The sequence below is a fragment of the Mustela putorius genome, unplaced genomic scaffold (assembly GCF_011764305.1).
Source record: "Mustela putorius furo isolate JIRA1106 unplaced genomic scaffold, ASM1176430v1.1 tig00004007_pilon_pilon_pilon, whole genome shotgun sequence".
NCBI classification, from domain to species: Eukaryota; Metazoa; Chordata; class Mammalia; order Carnivora; family Mustelidae; genus Mustela; species Mustela putorius.
The window spans coordinates 12840924-12866366 of NW_025422145.1; the positions used below are offsets into that span (position 1 = coordinate 12840924).

A 25443-nucleotide genomic window follows, 5' to 3' on the forward strand; every position below is an offset into this window, starting at 1 on the left:
GGGCGCGAGGGGACAGAGCAAAGGATAATGGAGAGTCACCCCCACAACCCACACAGAAACGACAGGGTGCAGGTCCTTGGGGCACACATGGCTCAGCTAAGGCACAGAGTGTTGCTTCTCTTGGGGATGCGTGGTGCTCCCGGCACAGGGCGGTAACAGGGATTCAACCGTGCTGCACGGACACGTACGGGGCGCTGGGGACCAGACGAAGCTTGAAAAGGTTTGCCTTGGATCGCACGCTGCCCCCAGGTGGTCTCTAAGTAGAGGGAGCGGGGGCCTTAGCCGCCCCTCCACTGCCCTGCGCCGCCCACATCGCCCCATGCCCGCGCCCCGGTTTCGGAGATGGAGTTCCGGCCTGGGAGGCTACTGAATCTCACCTCCGTGCGAGACCAAGTGGAATTAAAAAGCTCAGCAGGAAGCTGGTAGTTCTTAAAAGAAGCTACCTTTGCCAGAATCTAATTATGGGCAAAATGGAGTATACTTGACAGGGTCAGGTCTTTCAAAGGGAGATGTCTTTACTGTACTTCTGAGGAAATAACCTGAAGCTAAACAGGTAGAACCAGCTGCCCGTTGTCAGCGGGTTCTTTCCTGCCCTTGAAGTACACACCCACACGGTAAGCACTGCTCCGTCCCGAAGATGACCAAAACTGTTAGGCCGAAGCTTGACCCAAGACAACCACGTGGAACCATGTGTCTGTGGCCATGACCTCGTGTTTTACTTTACACTCAGGACAGAGCTTGCTTACGTGGGCCGCCCAGACCCTTAGGAGTTCTGACACAAATCTAAGACAAGGATGAAAAAATCTCCGCTAACCGGAACCTGGCATGTCCTTCCACCAACCACAGCACTGCTGGCCGTTTCTACGAATCCCCGATCCTCCCAGAGCCCCCGACAACTCTGGGGGCTCTCAGCGTGTCATTTACACTCCTCCCTACTCTGAAATGACAGTCGTTGTGAAGCCTGCGGCTGGGTCTCCTGTTCGTGGCTAACTGTATCACCTACACCCAGGAAGAAACCAACTGGGGATGCGTCCCGCAATGGATTCAGGCTCCTAGGAGAAAGGGCCACAGAGCAGGCAGCGTGATTTGGTCGCGCATCCCAGTGGCCCGTGCAGTGACAGGGAATCCCCTCGCTACACACACTTACCTCCTTGTGTATTTTGCTCCTACTTTTTATTTCGGCTACTATCATTCCCACGATGGCGCCTCTGTAGGTTGCGGCAAGGGAAAAGAACTTCTTGTTGGAGGTGATATCACGATACCATGAGTCTGGGTACCTGAGGAGGAGAACAAACTGAGGTGAACCTGCAAAGGTCAAGTTTAACTAACATTGGGCTTCACAGGGGAACCACAGTGTGCCCACCACTCCAGGCTAAGAAGGAGACTGCACCAGACGGTCTTCTTAAAGCATGATCTGTCTAGATGGGACTGGGGATTTCTTTTCTTTTTTTTTTTTTTAAAGATTTTATTTACTTATTTGACAGAGACAGCGAGAGAGGGAACACAAGCAGCAGGAGGGGGAGAGGGAGGAGCAGGCTTCCTGCCCAGCAGGGAGCCCAATGTGGGGTTCAATCCTGTGACCCTGGGATCATGACCTGAACCGAAGGCAGATGCTTAAAATGAGCTACCCAGGTACCCCAGGACTAGGAATTTCTTAAAAATGTCTTTTTCTTTCCTTAAGAAGAGAAAAAAATTTTTTTAAATTTCTTATTTACTTGGGGGGGAGGGGCAGAGGAAGAGGGAGAAACTCAAGGCAACCCTGAGCACAGAGCCCAATGCAGGACTTGATCTCATGACCCTGAGATCATGACCTGAGCCTAAACCAAGACTCAGACACTTAACTGACTGAACTAGCCAGGAACCCCTAAACAAGATTGGGAACTTCTGATTGGAAAAATGATTTTACTATTATTACAGGAGAGATGAGAGGGAAAATCCTCTTGACGACATTCTCTTTATGAGAGCAGGATGTGGAGGGACAGCTGGAAGAGGTAAGACTGATGGCCCCTGATGCCCCACAGACCTGAGTGATTTCCAAGAATTCTGTGAGTCCTTTTGAAGACTGGGGGTGTGGGGAGAGCCAAGTTCACAGGTGAATGGCATTTGAGTTCACTGCACCTCCCTGGGCAGGGGCAGGGACAAGCCTTTGAGGGCAGGGTATGGCTTGGGTTGCTAGGGGCTGTTCACCAAGACCACCAACCAGCGGAGCAAGATGAGAACTTTCGGTGCAAAGCCCCTGGATGGTAACAAAAACAGACTCAGCCATAGCCAGAAGGCATGGTCAGAAGGGCAGGGGCACTTGGGGCCTCGGGAAGTGTGGGTTTTTTAATTTGGAGTAGACATAACAGGTTAGCCTAAGATGCCTTTGTTGAGACCAAGAGCTGGGAAAGGGCGCCATACCCTCTCAGTGACATAGCAGACAGGTCCTCTACTCGGTTCTGCTCTGGAGAGGCCATTGACCACCCACCAGAAGGTCCTACAAGGCATCACCCTCACCCCTCCCTGGTCCTCTTCACACAACCCAGGGGGCTCGGCTGGCGTGGCAGCCAGAACACGGAGCTACCACCATACAGCGTGTGGGCCTGCAGTTCACTCCGCTGTCTTTGGAACCTGAGGCCTTGGCTGTAGGAAGCTGTGAGCAGAGGCCGGCAGGCCGGGTGCCTCAGGAGCCACAGCCCCGTGTGGCTCTACCAGACGCATGCGCCCTCCATGGGGCCTGATCCAAGCACATACTAGGCTACTCTGCAGCGGCAGTGGGACTGCTGGTGGAAGCAGGGCCCCTCTGTGACCCTGAAGACACCACTGGCTCGCATCCCCCCCACCCCAGGGGCTGAGGCACCTCCTACCAGAGCCTGCCAGTCCCCGCCCTCCCTGCCTGCAACAGGTTGTTAAACCATCAGTCTGAGGTCAGGACTCTCCTGTAAACACGAGGCCTAGCAGGATCTAGTTCATTTTTTAACAAGATGTTTGTTTTTGTTTGAAAATAAAGAATTCTTGTGATGAGAACTCCGGATTTACGGTCTGAACACCTTGCCGCATGTGACATATACAGCAGTGTTCCCTCTGGCTGGCGTGCTGCCCATCACACTGGTACTTCTTTATCTTCTAACTGCCAGGCAGTAAAACGAAGCCTGAGCCCACTCTTTCCATACAAAAGCTGGATGTGCCCATGATGGAAGCAAAGCGACAAAACTGCAGCTAATAATCTGCCCCCCAGGCTACGGGAAACATCCTGCTCTGGTGAACAACCCTAAGCGTTCATCTGGCGCATGTTTTCAAATAAAAGCAGGATTGGGATACGCCCTCTGCCTAGTCTGCGGTTTCCGTGTATTCTCTCATTTAAAGGAGTCCTCGTCAGCAAACACACCTGCTCTTCCGCAGACGCCTGCCCCCGCCCCCAGCTGAGTAACGAGCACTTGCAGGCGTGCACCCCAATGGACGGAACCGAGGCCGCAGCCCTGACAGCCACGCTGCTGCTCAGTGCTCTGAATCGTCAGCAGCGTGCACTGGACATCTGCTCAGCTAAAGACCCTCCGGAGAGGCCTTCCGGGGAACTCTCTGTGCCGGGGAGGCCGTGAGCTGGAAAGAGGCCGATGGCAGTCAGGGCCCGACGCCCGGGGTCCAACAACAGGCAAGGTAACCCTGGGCCACCACGGCACCTCCAGGCCATGCTGGCTGTCCCAGCAAGTCGTCTGGCTCAGGCACCTGCGCTTCTGAGAGTGGCCCCCCGCCCCCCACCCCACCAAAGTGCAGCTGGGACAGTGGGCGCCGCTCAACTTACTCAATGGGGAACCAATCGCCACACAGATGCTTCACGGTGTCTATGTCATCGTGGCAGAGGAGGCGTAGGCTGACCTCGCTGAGGGCGCTGGACGGCACCACCTCTGTCATTCACACCTGCAGGGAGGGAGGCGGCGTCAGGAGGGCAGCCGCGCCCCGTCACCAGCCCACGGAACCGGGCACTGTCACCGCACGCTACTTCCTCCTCTTCTCATGCTCACCTGTGAGGCAGGCAAGACAGGAAAACTAGTACTGTCCCCCATAGACAGACATCTCCTCAGTAACTGCACAGAGAGTGTCTCTCACCACAGCCCTGAGCACAGGGGGCAGTCATCCCCACACTGCAGATGAGGAAATGGGGTGCCTCTCCCCACCCCGCTCCTCCCCGCCTGCTCCCGCCTCTCCCTCCCTCTCTGTCACTGCAGAGAGCACCCCCCCCTCCCACTTCACCCCACACCCCCACCTCTCCCAACCGGGTCTCATCTGGGGCAGCCTGGTGTGGGGCGACAGTTGGGCTGGATTTCAGCGGAAGTGGCACCAGCTGGCGGGGCTGTTTCTCCTCCCCGACTCAGCCAACAGAGTCTCGTGGGCAGGGAGACAGACCACGAGACAGGCCAAAGTTCAAATCAAGGGTCATGAGTTGCTAATAATTCTTTTATTTTTAAAAACATATTATTTATTTATTTATTTTACAATGGATCCTGCATTCTTATTTTTCTTTCAGCAACCTCCATGCCCAGCATGTGGCCCGACCGCGTGACCCTGAGATTGAGGACCAGGCAGGCGCGCTGCCCACAACTCTTCTGAATCAGGAGGGTGTGTTCAGCCCAGGCTGCTGCTGGAGCAGCCTGTTTCAGTTAAAGGCAGGCAGGTGGAAAGGCTGGGCTCCGACAAAGAACCTGCACCCCCAGGATTTAATGACTACAAGAAAGCAGAACCTGCCACCTCAGGTCTAGCAGCCCCTCGAGCCCAGCCTCTAACCGCGATGTGAAATTCGCTAATCACTCAGGGATTCCCCTAAAATGCTGGGCCCGGACCCAATCGAGCCTCCACGCCTACACGCACACAGGCTTCATTCAGTTCAAGGACACCATGACGCCCAACAAACATGAAATTAGGGGCATTCTGCAAGACAACTGGCCTGGTCTCTTCCAAAGATAAAGGTCATTAAAAAAAAGAAAGAAAGAAAAAAGTAAACTAAAAAAGGTGAGGAGACCCACCACCGAATGTGATATGTAAAACCCCACCAGGAAAAAGAACAAATCAACAAAACCTTCTGAGAAAATGGAAACACAGGCTGGACCCATGATGTTACAAAGCTGTTACTGACGGTATTGGACAAGGAACTGAGTAATTACGTAGGAATTCTTGGGAGTGAGGCGTCCTGAGGTCTGAAACTTACTTACTTTATTTATTTATTTGTTTTAAAGATTTTATTTATTTGACAGAGAGAGAGATTACAAGTAGGCAGAGAGGCAGGCAGAGAGAGGGGGAAGCAGGCTCCCTGCTGAGCAGAGAGCCCAATGTGGGGCTCGATCCCAGAACCCTGGGATCACAACCTGAGCCGAAGGCAGAGGCCTAACCCACTAAGCCACTCACTAACTTTAAATGGCTCAAGAGAATCCAACTATTTCAGAAGCAAACAGGACACAACACTGAATCTTCACCACTGGATCCAGGCAGCAGGTGAGACACAATGCACGAACTTAGTGCCCACACACTCAACTTCGCTGTATGTTCGAACTTTCTCATAACAAATGTTGCTGGTGGCAGGACCCCGGAGAGGCTGGTCATTACCTACCAACCTGAGTTTACTCTAGAAACTGGTTCTCTGAGTGTGCACCGACAGAGTCCTGGCAATGTCCAAAGGTCTAGGGGCCCCGATGCTCAGCCCTGACCACTCAGCCAGCCCAAGTTAAGTGCCTGGGACAATCCTTCAAGGTCACCTGCATTGACTGCTTTGGCATCGTTAATGCCCGGTTCCTGTGAGACCGCAGGTGTGTCCGGGAGGGTCCCCTGGAAGGACGTCTCCTAATATGCGAGCTGCCAGGGGCTGAAATCCACCCGAGGCTTGACTGCTGGAATTGGGAGGGGGAGCAGTTGCTCAGCCTCTAAGCCCTGGACATAACCCCAGCAGGCTCTACTCAGCAAGAAGGCTTCCTGTGAGGGCTGGCTAGGCGGGCAGCCCCCCCCCCCGACCACGTGCTGCTGAGCAGTCGGGCCAAGGGCCAGCTGAGGGCAGGAGGAGGCAGATGCACTGCAGGAGCCCCGTGGCTCTGAGGCCACGTTGGGTTCTGTCTTTCCAGCACAAACCAAGCTCCTAGGGGCGGGGACCACGCCGCTGACAAGTCCCCACACAGAGCACCACCTCAAAAGCTGAAACAAGTGGGGACCTGCTTCCTCCCCCTCCCTCCATGTTTTCAGCCAAGTGCCTGTGCACTGCCTGTGTGGGGTCTCCATGGTGTGGATCCCTCCTGTAGCCCTACCCACAGTGCGAGGTGCCCTACCCCAGGGCTCTCGGGAGATGGAATTGGATGTTCATCAGGACAAGGTTTGTTCAGCTGCTTGAGGCCTGGTGGCCCCAAAGGTCCAGGCTCAGCCAGCTGCTGGGGCACCACCTCCACTGAGACAGGAGCCCTGCTGGAGACCGACCACAGAAGGGGATGGAGCTGGTCTCTGGATACAGGATCTGGCTGGAACCCCTGAAAGCCAGGCTGACCCAGGCAAAACCCTCTTTCTGGACAGGACAGAGGCAGCCAGGTGTGTTGACAAAACAAGGGACACAGCCATTACAAAAGTTGAAGGGAGAGGCCTGCGGGCATACGGCCCTGGACAGCCCCGCACAGCTGCAGGGCTGTACTTGTCTGAGTTCTTAGTTCCAAACACAAAACAAAACAGAAACACCAACCAAACACAGAAACTATCCTCCGTCTAGGCAAATCTCATCATCCCATGTCAATTTTCTTTCTTCTTTCTTGAGATGCACCTTCAAAAACGAAACCCTGTTGGGTCAACAACAGCTCCGCTATTTGGTTCCTGAACAGCTGGGCCATTCCAGGGCTCAGCATCCCCATCTGTGGCCGCCCGCTCCAGCCCGTGACCCTGCTGGTATCCAGGACGCGGCCTGAGGCCCAGAACGTTCTGGTGTGACCTTAAGGACCTCATGCCTCTCAAATGGCCAGCCACATCCTGGGAAATGGGACAAAAACTGGCAAGTCCTGAATTTTAAGAGTCATCTCTGTCCAAAATATATCGTAGTGGTCACTGGAAAGGATGTGGTTCCCCAGTCATCCAGGGCAAAGTGCTGTTTTGTCCCAGAGAATATGAGCGTACGGGTTAGAGGGGTTCACGCACCAAGAGCAGGATGGACCCTGGCACCTCGCATTCGGGTACAAAGTGCCGCTCCCCTGGAGGTTTCTGCACAACGCCTAAAGCGAGGGTAACCTTCCCTTCTGCCACACAAGAGATGGGTTCAGGCACTGAGCCTGAATTTATCTCTGGCTCACCCTTCAATAGCCAGGCTCTAAGTCCCCTCTAAAACAGAGACGGTCAGGCCCCACAGGGCAGGGCCGAGGCCAGCACCAGCTGTAGATGGCAGAGGGCTAGGAACTGAAGGGGAAATGCCCATCAGTGCGGGCTACTGGTGCCTGCCCACTGGTGACCAGCACGGTCTGGCCAGGCCAGGGACATTTCCCTGACCTTTAAACATTGATGTCCTAAGTGTCTTAGCTCCAACTCCTAGCAGGTAGTTCTCAGCCGCTGGTTCAGTGTTGGAGGCACCAAACAGTTCAGTCTCACTTAAACTGGAAGGAGGCCCTGCCCCCCAACCCCCTCAGCCAAGTTCTGAATCCACACAGTTTACCTCTGATACCTTATTTATTTTATTTTAGTTTTTTAAAAGATTTTATTTAGGGGCTCCTGGGTGGCTCAGTGGGTTAAAGCCTCTGCCTTTGGCTCAGGTCATGATCCCAGGGTTCTGGGATCAGGCCCTGCATCGGGCTCTCTGCTCAGCAGGAAGCCTGCTCCCCCGCCCCCCTGCCTGCCTCTCTGCCTACTTGTGATCTCTGTCAAATAAATAAATAAAATCTTAAAAAAAAAAAAAAAGATTTTTTTTATTTTAGAGAGATCGGGCGCACAAGCAGGGGGAGCGGAAGAGGGAAAGTGAGAAGCAGGCTCCCTGTTGAGCAGAGAGCCCTATATGGGACCTGATCCCAAGACCCAGAGATCATGACCTGAGTCAAAGGCAGACACTTAACCGACTGAGCCACTCAGGCACCACCACCCCCCATCTTTTAAAAAAGATTTTACTTATTTGAGAGAGAGAGAGAGAGATGACTCTGACACTTTAAAAAACAGTTCTCTGGGCGCCTGGGTGGCTCAGTGGGTTAAGCCGCTGCCTTCGGCTCAGGTCAGGATCTCAGGGTCCTGGGATCGAGTCCCGCATCGGGCTCTCTGCTCAGCAGGGAGCCTGCTTCCTTCTCTCTCTCTCTGCCTACTTGTAATCTCTCTCTGTCAAATAAATAAATAAAATCTTTAAAAAAAAAAAAACAGTTCTCTGGCACAACATACAAAAAATTACTAAAATCAACAACCAATGGCTTCGTTTATCTTCTCAGATATGAGAACAGCACTGCGCCTGTGTGGAAAACGTCTGTACTCTTGAAGAGATGTACACTGGATATGTAGAGACGAAATGACAGAACATCCTGTAACTTCATTTAGTTGGAGCAAAAATGCCTAAATGTTAATAACTGTCAAGTGGGATGAAAGGTATGCCAAATGGGTGTTTGAAAGTGTTCCTGGGCGCCCAGGTGGCTCAGTCTAAGCGTTTGTCTTTGGCTCAGGTCATGATCCCACAGTCCTGGGATGGAGTTCCACATCGGGCTCCCTGCTCAGCGTGGAGTCTGCTTCTCTCTCCGCCCCTCTGCCGGCTTGTGCGCTCTCTCTCTCTTTCTCACAAATAAATAAAACCTTTAAAAAAAAGTGCATTTCTCTCTTAAAAATAAGTTCCCAATTAAAAACCAACCAATCATCCACCCACCAAACTTTTCCACAGAGGCTGAGTTTGGGATAGAGAGGGCAGGTTGGCCAGGTGACTGATGTAAACGACTCGGGCATCCTGCACCCTGAGCTCTGGGAAGCAGTGCCAGCCGCTGGGGCAGCCACGCCAGCCTCCGCCCACCTCTGCCCTGGAAGAGCGAGTTCTGGGCAAACTGCGGCTGGTTCACAGACCTGCACTCTGGATCCCGGGGGCGCTTAGGTGCCTAGTTCAGAGGGTTATGGGTTCAGGAAACACTGCTCAGGACCGAAGTTAATCAAATGTCAAACTCCACTGATGCTTTAAGGAGCAACGGGACACAGGGCATGGTTTTAGGAGCTGGCCTGAAGCTGCTTGAAATAACCTGGAGCTTCTGGGTCGAAGTCCACAACAGTACATCATCCAAGGCCAAGCCCTGCCCCTCAGTGCAGTGTTTCCAGAGAAGGTTCCAGGGACAAGGGTCCTCCCCTCCCTGTGGCAACGGTCTTCAGGGAAAACCCTGGTGGACAAGCCCAGACACATCACCACCTGCCAATCCAAGTAGCCAAACAGGACGATCTCCCAAAATCCTCAATAGTCCAGCAAGGACACTATCCCGCTTCCGCACTGGGCAAGAGTGGGAGTGGGAGTCCATGATGGACTGTCAGCAATGACCGAATCATTGAACCACGGGGCACACTCAAACTACACCTGCCACCACGTGGATGAACGTGAAAATGAGACGCTGGGCGAAAGAAGCCAGACTCAAAAGGCCACGTTATCTTATGATTCTACTTACATGAAATGTTCAGAGCAGGCAAATCCGGCCACACAGTAAGTGAGTGCTTGCTGGAGACAGCAGGATTGGGGGGGTGGAGGGGTAGTGGCTACGGATGTGGGGTTTCTTTGGAGAGCGGTAGAAATGTCCTGAAACCGCATGTGGCGATGGGTGCACAGCTCTGTGAATACAGCAGGAGTGCTGAGAGAACGGTGCACTCCGTATGGGTGAGTTATACAGCATGTGGATCACAGCTCATTAAAGCTGTTAAAAACAAAACAAAACAAATCCTGAGAGTGAATGTTTCTTTGGTGAACAAATGGATGAAAAAAAACTACTTCTGAAGACAGTCACAGTAGATTCCAGAAAGAACCAGAAGGTTTGTAGCCTGCGAAGTAATTGCAGGGACCCACGCTGGTGCCCATGGGAGGCTAGCCTGGACCCTGCCACCTGGGGGGTGGGGTGTGTGTGTGTGTGTGTGTGCAAGCACGCACATGCACCTGTGCCCCCCAACAGGGCCGGGGAGGGGGACCCCTAGGAAGACAAGGCTGAAGATCAGAGAGCTTGGCAGGTGACTCAGAGATAAGGAACCACCAGCCCACCAAGGCCCATCTGGTAGCTTACTCCAGATTTGGACCAATTTTAATTACTTCATACTCAAAGGAAAAAAAATCTGTCACACTGCGTGAGAAGTGACCAGAGGAAGTTATCGAGTCTTAGCCAAGAATGTCTGTGCCATCTATGAGTCTTCACAGGGTAGCAAATGAAAATGCCTTTGAGAAAATAAAGATCACGCTCAGACTCCCCTTAGCCCCAGCAGAAAAATCAACACAAACTGCAAATCACCAGAGGAATCTGAAATCAGCCTGCAGCCCCAGGATTTTACCAGTGCCAGGAAACTCCATGTCCTCCTCTTTCCAGGAACAGCTCTCCAGACTGCTCATCTGCTGTGAGACGGGCTCGAGCCAGCTAAAGAAATGGCATGCCACGACTGCCTGCCCTCGCTCTCGGCAGAGCCGCAGAGCCCCACCAGCTGTGCCCCTTCACGCTCCTGCTCAACAGCCCACGCGATCCGAGCTCCCGCGGAAAAGCACTGCAGGACAGGACCCTGTGGACGTGCGCTCAGCAGACCCGCCAGCGCCAGGCACAGAACGAGTACGGGCACCGGGCAACATCAGCCAGCAGTCGGGGTCCGGACGGTCACAGGCTGACCTCGGGCATCCGAGGAGCCAGGGAGCGAGGGCTGGGCGTGGAGCGCGTCCTGAGGGGACGGGTTGTTCTCTGTGTAGACAGTGGTGGTGGTTACACACACAGACAGTTAAAACTCACTAGGTGCATTCTGTCGTATGTACACTAAACTTCAATGAAGTTGATTTTAAAAGATTTTTTAAAAACCCTGTACGTTGAGCCTGATAGCAAAAGGAGAGACCTATAATAAATGAGCATCTCATGTCCAAGAGTCATAAAATTTTCCCTAGTATCCTTGGGACAGGCTCTTGACCAAAGGGATAGGATTTGTTCCCTATCTGACGTTCAAGTAAACACTGGGCTCCGAGATGCACCGCTGTTTGTGGAATCTCACACCCCTATTAAATGGGCTTCCATGGTTTCAAAAGCCTTGGTTTAAAAATAGAAACAAGTCACTTTTAACTAAAGGGAAAATGCAGCATTTATAGTGCTGAGTCTGTCCCAGCCCAGCTGACAGCAGGCAGAGAAAGGAAAGGAAGGCAGGGAAAGGGAGAGCCTGGTGTTTCCCACAGGAAACACTGGCGTCGAGACCAAGTTTACAGAGAGGGTGGCAGGGCACGTGAGATGCTGGTGTGGGGGATGGTTCACAGACAGGGAGCAGGCCAGGGGACCCACCTCTGGTACATGTAGGAATCCCCCACTTACCATCTAGAACCTTCCACCATGTGCCAGTCTCCTATGGCTACGGGCTACTCTTACGGCTGATGGGACAAGAATCCTGATGATTCACCGGAGAAGGGGCCAGCGGGTGAAGCCAGAGCACAGCCGCGCCCCCATCCCGGCCTCCATTCCGAGCCCTTGGGTGCTGGCACTGGAGCTTCAGACACGCAAGCCACCTCTCGGGACATTTCCCTACGAAGACACAGACTCAACTACACTACAACAGCAGGGGCACGTTATACAGGGAACCCAAAGTTCACTTAGACTTTGAAGTTAAAACATGAAGCTGCAAAGGTTCATGCTACTCTGAGAATTCTTGCCTGGGTTTCCTGGGTCTGCATCCTGCCCTTGGCCTCTGAGGGGGCAGGGTGGTTGAGTGAAGTAATTCAAGGAGGGACAGAAACCACATTCTCCAAGATCCAGATGAAGGGCTGTCTGCTCACCTGCTCTCTACCCTTTCTCCTTCCCCAGCCTCATCCTCTGGAGGCTGTCTACAAATCTTGTTTTCCTTCTGTCCTGAAATGACGCCCTGTCCCTGTACGAAAGGCCACTTTTCCCTGAGGATTCCCAGGTGGCGGGAAGGGCTGTTGTCTGGACACCTGGGCACTGCCTCCACGTGCTCAGCCACAGGGATAGAGTGAAATGGAGAAAAAGCCACCAAGATGTCCCCAACATGCACAGGAACACTTTTCATCTCCCCTCCACTGCTAAGTGCTGGGGATTCAGAATCCGGGGGCTGAGAATGGACCTTTCCACTTCCTGGAGAGGTTTCCTGGCACTGTCATGAGGTCCACAGGGCTGTCCACTCCCACCCCAAAGAAGGAGGCTGGAACAACCCTATTCCTGGCCCCCCCGCTTTGAGCCCTGACACCCCAGGTCCATAGGGCCTCTTCCTTCTTCAAAGACACTGCTTCTTGGTCTCACACAAACCACATGCAAATTTTAAAAAGCACCCACTCCTCTTAATGTCTTGGGAGGTGCTCTGGCCTCTCCCCTTGCCCTCATCAGACATCCGGTATTCAGGCCTGCCATGACCACACTGCACACTCTATCACTCCTAGAACCTTCCCTTCCTTTTCTTCTTTCACTTGCATTGGTTCAAAGGGTCCTTTCTCCCAGCGCGGTGAGCCACCCTCCACTTAGGGCTATAGGTGCTAAGTCCTCCCTGTGCTCTCAGCCCCTGCCACGATGCTGGGGTCACTGTGACCACTGAGACATCGGTTCTGTATGTGCTTCTGCTTTATTCTGTCGCTGAGAAGATGAAGCAAGATGGCCTTTTCCAAACAGCCCAGCCCCACAGCTCCTCCTGCCCACACACCTGCTCTGGGTACTGCGCATCCCCTCTCTCGGACATGCCTTCCCGCCACTCATTCCCCTTCCACACCACTACCTGCAGCGCCCCATGTGCTGCCACCTTCCCGCTCCATCCGCTGTGCCCGTTGTCGGCCCCACGACAGAGCACCAACAGCTTCCCCGCCTCGGAAGCCAGCAGCCTCTGTCAGGACTGCCCTCCCCAACCCTCTGAAGCTCACAACTGAGTCCGTCCCTTTCTTGAAGCCTGAGCTCACTTCACCCACGATGAAGGACCACCCTGGTCTTTCCCCGAACTCCAGGCTTCTTCTCAGGTGAGGCCCAAGGGAAGATTAGCACACGCTCGCCCAAGGCCCGAGAACCAGTCCCAGGGCTCTTGGGAACGTGCAATTCTGCAGACGTCAAGTTGATCTGCTTGGAAAATGCAACAGTAATGAGCTCTAAGTTCTTGCCTTTAGGACAGACGAGGGACAAAAGGAAAACTAAGCCAGGGACAGGGACGGAAGCCTGCCTTGCACAGCGGTAAAATGGGCTGCAGGCCTCAAAGGAGACTGAGGGACACAGGGAGCCCTCTTCATAGCTCAGCTGTGCACACAGGCAGCTGCTCGTGAGGGAGCAAGCGTCTCTCCACAGCAGCCTGGGCTCCTTCTGAAACCTCAGTGTAGGAGCAACATGAATAATTCACAAGATGACAAGAAACAAGCACCCCGCACTCTGGCTCCAAATAGCCTTCCTCTTTAAACCTACCCCACCATGCTCTAAGGGGAGCCTGTAATTCTCACAGACGCTTCTCTTCAAACATGAATTGACAGGGGCGCCTGGGTGGCTCGGTGGGATAAGTCTCTGCCTTCAGCTCGGGTCGTGATCTCAGGGTCCTGGGATCGAGCCCGCATCGGGCTCTCTGCACAGCGGGGAGCCTGCTTCCCCACCTCCCAATATGCCTGTCTCTCTGCCTACTTGTGATCTCTACCAAATGAAAAAAAAAGATCAAACACAAATTGATCATACTGGAGGATTCCATTTGTAGGACACTCTAAAACTGGCTAAAAGAATGAAAAGTGACAGAAATCAGAATGTAGATGCAGTAGGAGTCACTGAGAAGGGACAGAAGGCAACTTGCCGGGGCGATGGTGATAGGCTGTGTCTCCTTTCAGTGGTCGTCACACACATGGTTCTGCTTCAGATCTGAGCAGGTGGCCGCATGGTAAACACCAATCAGGTGCCAAGTCTTCTGCCAGGGGCCGGTGAACTTGGGGTGCCTGCACTTAACAGCTGGGTCCTCCTTCAGATTCTTGAGGGTGAGAAGGCAAAGACAAAGGCCTCTGTGCAGCACAAGGAGGACATCTAGCATTTTGGAGCTCTGATCTTAAGCTTTACATTGTGCCTCAAGATGACACAGATGTCATTTTGTTTTAAATTTATTTTTCTATTTTGCTTTGCTGCACATCCGAGGTAAAATGACCAGATGCAGAGGGCATAGGCGGAGGCCACTGCGCACGTGCACCACCTGCTACCCTGATGCTCCCTGAGAAGGCATCTGTACTCACGCTGCTCAGCACTGTCGGACAGACTCCCTGGTTGTTCTCAGGACCCGCATCACAGCACTGGAGCCAGCGAATTTCCACACAGACAAAGGCATGGATTGTGGGAAGGCTGCCTAATGCCTCTTTGCCTTTTGTGACCTTACTTGGCTAGTGTCAGAAGGAAAGCCTAGGTCTGGGGTAAGACAAGGACGAAGAGGAAGACTGGAAAAGAATATGAGCTGGAAGAAAAGGGGACACTGGAACTAGGGGCCAGAGACGTGGAGCCCCGAGTAGACACCATGGTACCCCTTGTTGGAAAGTTCCAGACACGTCTCATCTTCCCAGAATAGAACATGAGGGTGCAGAAGAGCTTCCACTGCCAGCTCGCATGCTGGTGCCGAAAGACAGAGCAAGGGCGTGGAGCCCACAGGGAGTGTGCAGGACTGCCCGGTGCGGGGAGGAAGCACGCCTGCCCCTCTGCTTCTTAAGCTGGGGTCTTGGTCGGAGGCCACCTGACGAGGAGCACCCAGAATACAGCACCCACTTCAGATCCAGGGAGTGGTCAACTAGCTCGCTTTAACGACACAACCACCTAGAAGTTGCCAGATTTTTAGGGAATAAAAACATATGTAATAACCTGCAGTCCTGACCACCAGCCGAGACTGGACCCTGTTTAGGGCTCAAACCCAGCCAGGAGTATGTTCTCCCACACAGAACTCCGGCGGCCAGAGCAGCCCTCAGCCCTGCTGGGGACAGTGGGTAACAGGGACCAGGCAGCTACTCACTTTCAAAGTAAAAAGAACAGCAATAGGGGAGTTGGGTTTCAGAGACTGTTCCCCACCCCCCCCAGGTCCCCGCTGCCCCCCGGCAGGCCAGGCCTCCCTGCCTTTCTTCCACGTTTCCAGGTGGGTTTTTAATCTCCACTTATCTGGCTTTGCACTTAAGATCCTTCAGAAGCAAAGAGATGTTAATTATGAAATTGGGTCAAATTTGGTATAAATTAACACTTGATCATGAGGCTAACTTAATATTTTTAAAAACTAATTTAACCTCCTGTAAGCATTTGCCTCCGGAATTACAGCAGGTGTCTGTGTTCAACACTCATTTCTGTATTATTTGAGCTTATTTTTATTTTTTTAAGTGAGCTTGAGTTGTTTTTGTTCTCAGGGGAAAAAAAAAATACTTTCAGGCGGTATGAGCAAATCATGAATACATTTTTATGAGAATTATCTCATGGGCTGTTTTTAATTAGCAACAACTTGGAAGTTTTACAGTGTCTCTTCAACTTATAAGTAGAAGGATTACCCATTCTGCCCCAAAATAGTATCTCATAGTGCTAACTTTCTAATCCCAGACTCCTGGAATAGTGTGGCATTTTGTGCACGGATACCAGAAACAGATGCTCAAAGTTGTAATGAAGCAAAATGGAGGTAGTTGTGGTTAAGGAAGGTAAACAGACTTGTAAACATATTGTAAAGGGCTCCGTGTAATCACTAAACAACTCTTTAAATGGCTTTATAAAAGCCAATTTAAAATATTTACAAGTTTCAAATGACCATTTTAAGAAAGGTTTTAAAAAAACATTCCCCGGGCACCTGACTGGCTCAGGTCTCCATCCGGGTCATGAGTCTTGAACTCCGGGTCGTGAGCTTGAGCCCCATGTGGGGTGCAAAGATTATTGAAAATAAAATAAAATTAAAACAAGATTAAAAACATTTTCCTTTTCTTGAAGGAGAGAAATGCTCTTGTAAACTTTTTTTTTTACTATGAACACATGTTCAGAGTAAAAGAAGCCACATGCAACATAAACCAAAACTAAGATTCCCATACTTGTCCCAACCCCAGTATAATGACTGTTAGTGTTTCTGGTATTTCCTACGAGAAAATGATTTTTGGGGGCATCTGGGTAGCTCAGTCTGCTAAGCGTCTGCCGTCAGCTCAGGTCATGACCCAGGGTCCTGGGATCTAGCCGTGTTGGGTCTCCCAGCTGAGCAGAGAGTGGTTTCTCCTCCTCCCGCTGCCCCGCCAGCCCCACTCGTGCTCACTCTGTCAAATAAATAAATAAAATCTTAATGACTTGTTGTTGTTGTTACATAGAAGAGGGCCTGGCTAGTAAGGGGCTGACGGGTCTTTGGGGTAGTGGGTACACAGTACTCTCATGCCATGACCACTTGTCAAGTGGCGAACTTTTCTCTGAGGTCACACTTCAATGAAGGTGTTACAAACAGAAGGCCAGAGGAGAAATAAAGTCATCTGAAACTCAAACTGGAAGAGCAGCAACCCTCTGAATCAGCAAGCCCTTCTGAAGAGTTTAAAGAGAGGAGTGGTTTGAGAAAGAAACAAAACTGAAGCAAGTACCCACCAGCACACCCCCAAGAACACTACAGAAAAGGTGTAAATATTACTGCACCAACATTTTCCAGATAAGAATTCTTCTCAGTATCGCAGGGACAATTACCTACAAGCTCTTTTATATAACGAAACTGCTTTCTTCTTGGTCATTTTCAGGATGGGCTCAAATTTCAATACTTAGCTGCCCAAATAGATCATATTTCAGGAATTCAGGAAATAAAAAAAAAAAAAAAAAAAGAGGAACGTGATTTGATTTTTAACAACAGTAACTATTCAACAAGAAACTGGATGAATTTTTTATTTAATGCTGTTTGTTAACAATGACAAAATACTTTTCTCTGGTGTTCCTACGGAAGCAAAGGGAGCAAAGACTTTCTCAGACCATTGTCCTGTGTCGCCTTCCACAAGCACCTCCTTTTTGCTTCTTTACAACTGTCAATCTGTCTTTAGAAGGTTTTTTCTTGCATTTGTACCCAAAATGCCATGCTATTTCAAGGCCATGGGGTAAAAGCTGGCCCTAAGAGCCCATTTGGGGGCAAAATGGGTACTTGTTCTCACTATCTAAACACACATTTAATAATGTCCACACTGTCACATTCATAGGTAGTTCTACCCCCTTCCAGGACGTGGGTCCTGCCTGAGCAGGAAGCTGATCTCAGATGAAGAAATGAGGAGTCTGAGACGCTGACAGGACAAACAAGGGACCAGCCCTCATGTGCTATTCCTCCTTCTCTACCTGACCATCGGGTTCAGCTCAGTGCTGTGGCTGCCTTGTCTGACTGAGGCACGTCTGCTGGCCTCCACAAAGGGGCACTCAGGCTCCTGGGAGCCTCATTCAACTGTTGACCTGGACCCCAAACTACTTCCTGCAGAAAGCTCTGGCTCCCTGTTTAGACCTCCTTCCTATCATTCCACGAGCACTGAGCAAATGCCTTAGGGTTCACAGCACAATACTAACCTACTCTTTGCTCACTGGGCTTTCCAATGCATGGGTCTTTCTTTCACCAGCGGTGGAAGGACTTCTGCTGACTCAGAACTGGCCTGACAGCTGGCTCCTATCAGAGGTCATGCTAGAAAAGAATGGTATTTAGAGAAGGAGACCTAATCTTGACATTATCAAAGACACTTACAAGTATTTGGTGGAAGAAAAAAAATCAGCATTTGAACTTGGCCAGAAAGAGACCCACGAGGTGCAGCCTTATTTGCAGACTGGCATTTACCTAAAAGCAACGCACACAGACAGATGCAAGACCAGCTTTGACGTGGAGTCTAGACCTTGAGCTTGCTTGTCACAAACAAGGAACGGTGATGAAAAACGATGAGGGCTTCATGGATTCCTTCCAGAAAGAGATATCGAGAGAAGATAATGGAGATAAAACTTAGACACAGAGGAGCCACAATTTAAGAGAAGACACTGCCTGACAGGCAGCCAGCTCTCTATTCAGGTAGGAGAGCTGTCACCAACACTTGAGACCCCCAGGCTATTTCAGCACTGCAAAGACATGCGCCAACCTAAATTCAGAGCTCGCAGGATTCTCCCCTACACTGTGTTACTTGTGGCTGCTGCCGTGTAAGAATGCTGTGTCCATCTGGTCTAAACACACCTCAGGTTGCCAGAAACCAAAATGCTGCTAACAGTACACGGAGACTCAGACCTGGAGCTGAGTATCCAGTCAGCAATGACAGCGTCACCCCAGTTCAGGGGTAAGTGTTTTTTATCTCTCACATCTCCTAACATCCAGGAATTTTCTTCCAACCCAGACTGAGGCATGCTGTTCCCAAGCAACTTCAAGTCCTATCTGAAGCCTTTGAGTGGGTGTGGTTAAAATACAGATGACAAAGTCCTGCAAGTTACAGAGAGGCAAAAGCTACACACAGACCTTTTAAAAACATGCCTGTACTTTTTATTCTGGCCTGTCAACAGCACACTATGCCTTGACTTTGTTTTGTACAAGTTTTAACTGTTCACAGAATCCCAGCGTGCACTGAGCATGCAAGCTCAGTGAGATGAAATTGTAGCAAACTGTGGCCCAATGGAGAAGCAGCTCTGGCACACTGCATTCCCCAGGGCCAATCTGCACGCTGATTGCTACAGATACAAAATCTAAAACAGGGTGAAGTGAAGACCTGTGTGCACTGCCATGACTGATCTGTCCACTCGAAAAGATGACCAAGACTTACATTTCAGCCACCCCTGAGTTTCTTCTAGTGTTTATTCCATTCTTCTCCAAACTTAAGGCAATTCAGAGATTTTTGTGAGAGACAGAGAATTTGTTTTTGCTCCAGCCCCTTTTAATTCAATGATGCTCAAGACTCCCCTCCTTCCTGTCTCGCAGGCCGAACAAGTAACTTCTCACATCTCTACATCACAAGATGTCACAGGGATTGTGGTATTTCTGTAGATGACCTGGAATCACGGACCTTTTCTGGATCACTCAATTAATCATTAACTAGAGGTTTCTGCCTTAAGTCCGCTGGTGACACTTCTGCAATCAGCAATGTCCTCTCCAGTTCTGACACTCCAATTAACAACCACTCGGGCACCGCAGGGAGTGAGTGTGTGGGCCTGCTATCCTTTTCCATCGGGACAAGTGAGTAACAAAATCTTATGGCTCAGGACTTGACAGAGAGAGACACTGCCTGACAGGCAGCCCATGTCCACGTTCACTGCAGAGTAACGCCAGGTCCTGGGCTCTGGCACCCGCTGGGCATAAAGGTATGTGTGGTCAGTGGTCCAGAGAAGGCCCACAGCCTCCCTCACAATTTTCTCACGGGGACACACCACGGGAGCTAGAGGCTCCCAGGCTTGAGAAGCGCCCGATCTGGTGGAGGAGGTCAGAGCTGTTGTAGGGTCTGCATGGCTAGTCTGCAAACTACCAGAAACGTAAGGTATTCACCTGTCTTTAAAACCAAAAGGTAGAACTGAGGACGAAAGAGTCAGAGACGACGAAGACAGAGCCCCAAGCTTTCAAGGGTTCACAGGAGGGCAAACAAGTCGGCAAATAACTACAATCCGCGCAACAAGTACCAAAGCAAAGGCAGGTCAGGAGAACCGCTGACCTGTGAAAAGGCCAGGCCCTTCCTCAGGAGGGCGACCCGGAGAGAAACGAGGGGCAGTCTGACCGCTGGTCCCAAATTCCCCCCGCCAACTCGTCTTGGGGCCTGGCCGGGGGGAGGCGCTCAGGCAAAGAGGGCACAGGGGCGGAAGAGAGTGCGGGAAAGCGCGTCCGTCCTCGCCCCCCTCAGCATCCGCCGGCGCGAGCTCCGCGACCCCCTCGTCACCCCGCGGACACGCCTGGGCACCCAGAAGCGTGGGTCCCGCCCCAGCCGTCCCGCACCCCTCGGGCCCCCGCCTCCCCCGGCCCGCTCAGGTCCGGGCGGCTCCCCCCTCCCTCACGACCCCAGTCCCACCACAGGCCGGAGCCGGGGGAACCTCACCTCGGACGGGAGCCGGCGGCAGCGGACGCCGTCGTGGGGCTCAAAGCATCCTGGGGTCGCGGGATGCCGAGAAGTGGGGCCGCTCGAGCCCGAAACGAATTATGTAACCGGCAGGGGCCGCAGCCGGGACGGAGGCGGCGGCGGCCCGCGGCACTTCCGCCTCCCGCGCCGGGCCGGCGGTGCAAGCCGGAAGCCCATTGGTCACCGGCCCCCACGTGGGACGCCGCCGTCGCTGCCTGACGCCGCCGCTGCCCGACGCCGCCGCCGCCATCTTACGACCGGGCAGGCCTCGGATGAGGTCCGGCGGCCGGACGTGAGCGCCCATACGCAGAGCGGGGGCTTCCAAGACGGGGATTGCTCCCCGCCCTCCAGTCCTGCCTGGGCTGACGCTCCCCTCGCTTGGGCCTTGGGCTTTTCCATCCCCGGCGCCTGGCGGGCGTCGAGCCCCGGAAGCGTGGCAGCGTGGACGCTGCCTCCAGCCAGTCTGTCTCCGCACAAAGGCTGTGGAGGGCTGTCGCCGCGCCAGTGGGTAGGGGTCGGTCGCACTCAAGGTGCCGGAGGGTCTATAGCACAAGATCGAACCCAAGTTATGTACAGTAGGGAATCCGTGTTGAGCAACATCTGATAGTAACTTTAAAACAGGAATTTTTGCTTTGCCTTCACAAAAAAGTGGTCCACGCAGCCAAAGGATGGAATAAGAATGAACTGCTTACAGTCGAAGGCTAAAAGGATCCACCTTAAAAAGATTTAATTCCTATCCAAGAGAATAAACTATCACAAATAAAAGTAAATAAAATAACACTATCTCAGAAAAGTTAAAAGCAAATTCTTTTTAACATTTTGAAAAGGAAAAAGTGAAGAGATGAGAAGTTTTCAAAGTAACTGGAATAAACAGATCAAAAGTGATATGGGGCGCCTAGATGGCTCAGTCGGTTAAGCGACTGCCTTTCTTAAGCCTTTCACTGGGGTCATGATCCCAGGGTCCTGCCATCCAGCCCCACTACCCACTTCCCACTCCCTGTTCAGCCCGGAACCCCGCATTCTTCCCCTCACTCTGCCCCTTCCCCCACCTTCCACTTGTGCTCTCTCTCTTTCACTCTCTCTCAAATAAATAAAACATTTTTTAAAAAAGTAACAAGGCAATATAAAACAAGGAAAAATCTATTGCTGTCTACATAATGTGATGTGTAGAGGCGGATGGAATCTTGATTTATACAAAGCAACCTGTGTATTTCCTTTTTGTAACAGTTTCTGTAAGTTCCTGTTTTTTAAAGAAAGCTGAGAATAACACTTGAACAAAATGAAAAAAGATCTAATATTCTTTACAGCTTGCCAGTGCAACATGTTTAAGGTCTACAAACATGCCATTATAAGCAAACATGCTGCAGTGAACTGTGTTTGGGCCCATTTGTAACATTCTGAGGACTCCACACAATTATATTTAGTGTGTCATTATTAAATTATTTTTAAATTAAACTTGTTGCAAAAAAAAAATTAAGGTTGATTAAAAAGATCCACACAGTACAGCAAGATAAATGAGGGCAGAACAGTTGTCAACAATGTGGTAGGTGTGTAAAATACAGTTTTAAGTCCTATATACTTTCCAGAGATGGGCTGCAATTTTAGCTCAGATCTTTCCAGAATCTACTTTCAAGAGAACAACTGGTTACAAGATTTAAGGGGTCAATGTGTCAGATTTGTCTATTGTCTATTGTCCCACAAATCTTTCTTCTCCTCCTTCTCCAATACCTGCTTTATCGCATCTTCTTGTAGTAACAGAACCCCTCCCCCTACAGCAAGCAAATAGCTGTTAAGGCAGGCTGTAATTTCTCAGCCTCCCTTGCAGCAAGTGAGGGTGTATGCCAAACTTATTACCAATGGACAAGGTGAAAGTGACGTAGGCAATTTCTGTGTCTTAAAAGCAAATTGCGTTAATGTTACCAGTTGGTGAAGCTAAGTTGACAGGTATATAGGGGTTTGCTGCATTTTTCCTCCAAAGATTCAGGTTTGGATTTTTTTTTTTTTTTAAAGATTTTATTTATTTATTTGACAGAGAGAGATCACAAGTAGGCAGAGAGGCAGGCAGAGAGAGAGGAGGAAGCAGGCTCCCTGCTGAGCAGAGAGCCCGATGCGGGACTCAATCCCAGGACCCTGAGATCACGACCTGAGCCGAAGGCAGCGGCTCAACCCAATGAGCCACCCAGGCGCCCCAGGTTTGGAATTTTTAAAGATTTTTAAAATATATCTATTTGAGAGAGAGAGAGAGAGAGCGAGGGCACGAGCACAAGCAGGGGGAGGGGCAGGCAGAGGGAAAAGCAGGCTCCCTGCTAAGCAAGGAGCCCGATGCACGACTGGATCCCAGGACCCTGGGACCATGACCTGAGCTGAAAGCAGACACTTAACCAACTGAGCCACCCATGCATCCCAGGTTTGAAAAAAAAATTTTTTTTAAAGATTTTATTTATCTGAGAGAGAGAATGAGAGTGAGAGAGCATGACAGTGGAGAGGTCAGAGGGAGAGCAGACTCCCTGTGAGCAGAGAGCCGGATGTGGGACTCTAGGATCATGACCGGAGCCAAAGGCAGTTGCTCAACCAACTAAGCCACCCAGGTGCCTGAAATTTTTTTTAAATAAAGAGATGAGCTTTAAACAAAAGGAAATTGCTTGCTTTTCTCCTCTTCTTTCTCCATCCATGGAAAATGGGTGCAATGATAAACCCCTCCAGTAACAGAAGTGAAACCCTACCTATGCCCTTGCTACTTAGTGTGGCCTGTGGTCCAGCAGCATCAGTATCCCTGGGAACTTGTTAAAACTATCGAACCTCAGGCCTCAGCCAGATTGAATCAGAATTTGCATTTAGTTAAGAACCTACATTTAACAGGATCCCTAGTTGATTTACAGTTTGAGAAGCCTTAAAAACATTGGAAGTTTGAAGCACTGAAACATTAAAGTTTGAGAAGCCTTTCCTATGTGATGACAGAGGTACAACATTCTGTTGTTTCCAGGGTTCTATGCACAGTACTTTAAGATGAACTGTCAAAACTGAGAAGGGCATGTATATCCATTCAAACTTTAAAAACACTCTTTTAAACACAAACGAGAAAATGTTTTCCCAAGGGCTTACTACCTGCCTAGCACTGCATTAAGCTTCTAACACAGGATCTCCTTTATCCTCGGGACAAGGAGGTACCACACATTACTATGTGTTACTACAAGGGCTATTCAAGGTAGTTGCCCTCTTAAAAAAAAATTCCATCCCCAAATGGTCCCTAATTGCTTTAATCAATTAAGGTCAGCCCTTTGGGATGCCTGGATGGCTCAGCTGGTTAAGTGTCTGCCTTCCGCTCACGTCATGATCCCAGGGTCCCGAGGAGGCCCACTTCCGGCTCCCTGCTCAGCGGGGAGCCTCCTGTTTCTTCCTCTGCCTGCTGTTCCCCCTGCTTGTGCTAGTGTGTGTGCGCTCTCTCTGAAAAATAAATAAATGCATAAATCCAGGGCTCTGGTATACATAAAAAGATAATAATAAGGTCATCCCCTTGTCTCTTGGCTCAGTGATTTGGCTGGTGTGGTCGTAGGTCTCCTCCAGTTGCTTCATCAGGAGCTGTGTGTTTTGATCACTCTGTCTGCTCCTCCTCCCTCTGGCTGCAAGGCCTCTTCTGCTGTACCGTTATAGTTCTCTTGCCTAGTCATGGCCATGGGTCAAGCAGGGAGACACCTAGAGCTACTACCCTTGAGCAGAGCCAGCAATCTATACCCCAGTAGTAGCTCAGCTGCATTCCAAGCTGCCAAGCAGAGACAGGGCTCCAGGGAGCACTTGAAGGGAAACCCTCAACTCCTGCCTCCTCAGATGCAGAACCCTCTCCCGGCCTTGGAGACAGGGAGGTATGCAGGCTTCTCGGGCCGGGCGAGCAGCAAGCCCCCATCGACCCGGGTTGGTCCTGCCCTTCCCAAGCCCCAGCTTATTCTGCTAATTTTGGAAGTAATACATACTCACTGTTCTATGAATCTCCAAGGTCAAGATCTCTCCAGAAATTAAGGCATTTATATTTGTAATTATTTATTTGACACAGAAAGGGAGGGAGGGAGAACAAGCAAGGGGAACAGCAGAGGGAGAGAGAGAAGCATGCTCTCCGCTGTGCAGGGAGCCCAATACGGGGCTCGATCCCAGAACCCTGGGATCATGACCGGAGCTGAAGGCAGAGACGCCCAATGGAATGAGCCACCTAGGTGCCCCCAGAAATGAAGACATTTAAAATTTCACTTCTCCTTTCTGGTCCCTGGTGTCTCATCTGGCCAGAGGAACAAAGTTGGGTACTACTCTCTTACTCCAGCTGTGGATCATACCCCCCTATCTAGGGCCCTACTCTCTACTCTGTCAACAGACAGACTAGGGTTGGGGGCAAGAATAGCGGGGTCTGGCAATCACGGTTTCCCCTACAATACCCACACATTCAGCTTCTAGACAGTGTTTTAACTAACAACTTTGTAGAGAAACCTGCACACATTGCAGATTATTTTTTTTTCCCTTAGGGACAATTCGTAGGATGTTAGTTAATATCATTCTTTTTAAAGATTTATTTATTTTAGAAAGAGAAAGCTGGGGGAGGGGCAGAGGGAGAGAAAGAATCCCAAGGAGACTCTCAATGTGGGCCAAATCCCACAATCCCGGGATCATGACATGAGCCAAAACCAAGAGTCAGACACTCAACCGACTGAGCCACCCAGCGCCCTCAAAAGTATTTCTAATTGACCACATTTCAATTTGGCAACAAACCCCTGCCCAAAGGGTTTTACCAGTTTTTTTCTGACACCAAGAGTAAAAAAACTTCTGTCCTCACCAACATGGGATATTATTATTCCTTACCTCTCTGCATCTGGGTGAAAAGATCTCACAGTTTTAATGTGTATTTCTTGGTAAGTTTGATCACTTTTTTCTATTTTTATTAGCCATTTATATTTCTCTTTATATGATTTTTACAGATGTGTCCAACATATTTTTGCTTGGGCTTAACTAGGGGAAGGGAGATTTCCTAACACAAACTTTTTATTTTCTTTTTTTTTTTTAAAGTAGGTTCTAATGTGGTTTGAAGTGATGCGCTTCAGAGACAACGCCCAAGAGAGAAATCTTGAGATATCTTTGGGGCAAAAAGGTAGTTTTATTAAACCAGAAGGACAGGATCCATAGGCAGAAAAATCTGCACTGGGGCCACGAAGAGTACTCGAAGAGTACTCGATTACATACCTTCAAGTTGGGAGGGGTTAGGGACAGCAGGAGCCTCCAAGGTATTTTGGAAACAAGGTTTCCATGACCCTGAGGGGGCTAGCTATTGTTAGGAA

The 25443-nt window shown here is 50.7% G+C and overlaps 2 protein-coding genes across 7 annotated transcripts in view; both read right to left on the minus strand.

Annotated features, from left to right (window-relative positions):
* Positions 1-25443, minus strand: part of NAA60 (N-alpha-acetyltransferase 60, NatF catalytic subunit) — a 70292-nt gene that overhangs the window by 8288 nt on the left and 36561 nt on the right. For 3 of the 6 annotated variants that reach the window (XR_001179039.2, XR_001179038.2, XM_013055077.2), the window contains exons 1-2: positions 3782-3891; positions 1148-1277 (exon numbers count right to left, since the gene is read on the minus strand). Coding sequence is in view for 1 of the 6 variants with exons in the window: in XM_013055077.2 (XP_012910531.1) it covers positions 1148-1277; positions 3782-3891 (240 nt within the window). In the remaining 5 variants the exon portion in view is untranslated. Of the gene's footprint in view, positions 1-1147; positions 1278-3781; positions 3898-20107; positions 20292-25443 lie in introns of those variants that run through there. The other 3 variants (XR_001179037.2, XR_006604338.1, XR_006604339.1) reach the window with 3 other exon arrangements.
* ZNF174 (zinc finger protein 174) overlaps positions 3898-25443 on the minus strand; it is a 60368-nt gene continuing 38822 nt past the window's right edge. Inside the window, exon 3 of the mRNA XM_013055072.2 lies at positions 3898-4001. Coding sequence (XP_012910526.1) covers positions 3976-4001 — 26 coding nt within the window. The 3' untranslated portion in view covers positions 3898-3975. The remainder of the gene's footprint in view (positions 4002-25443) is intronic.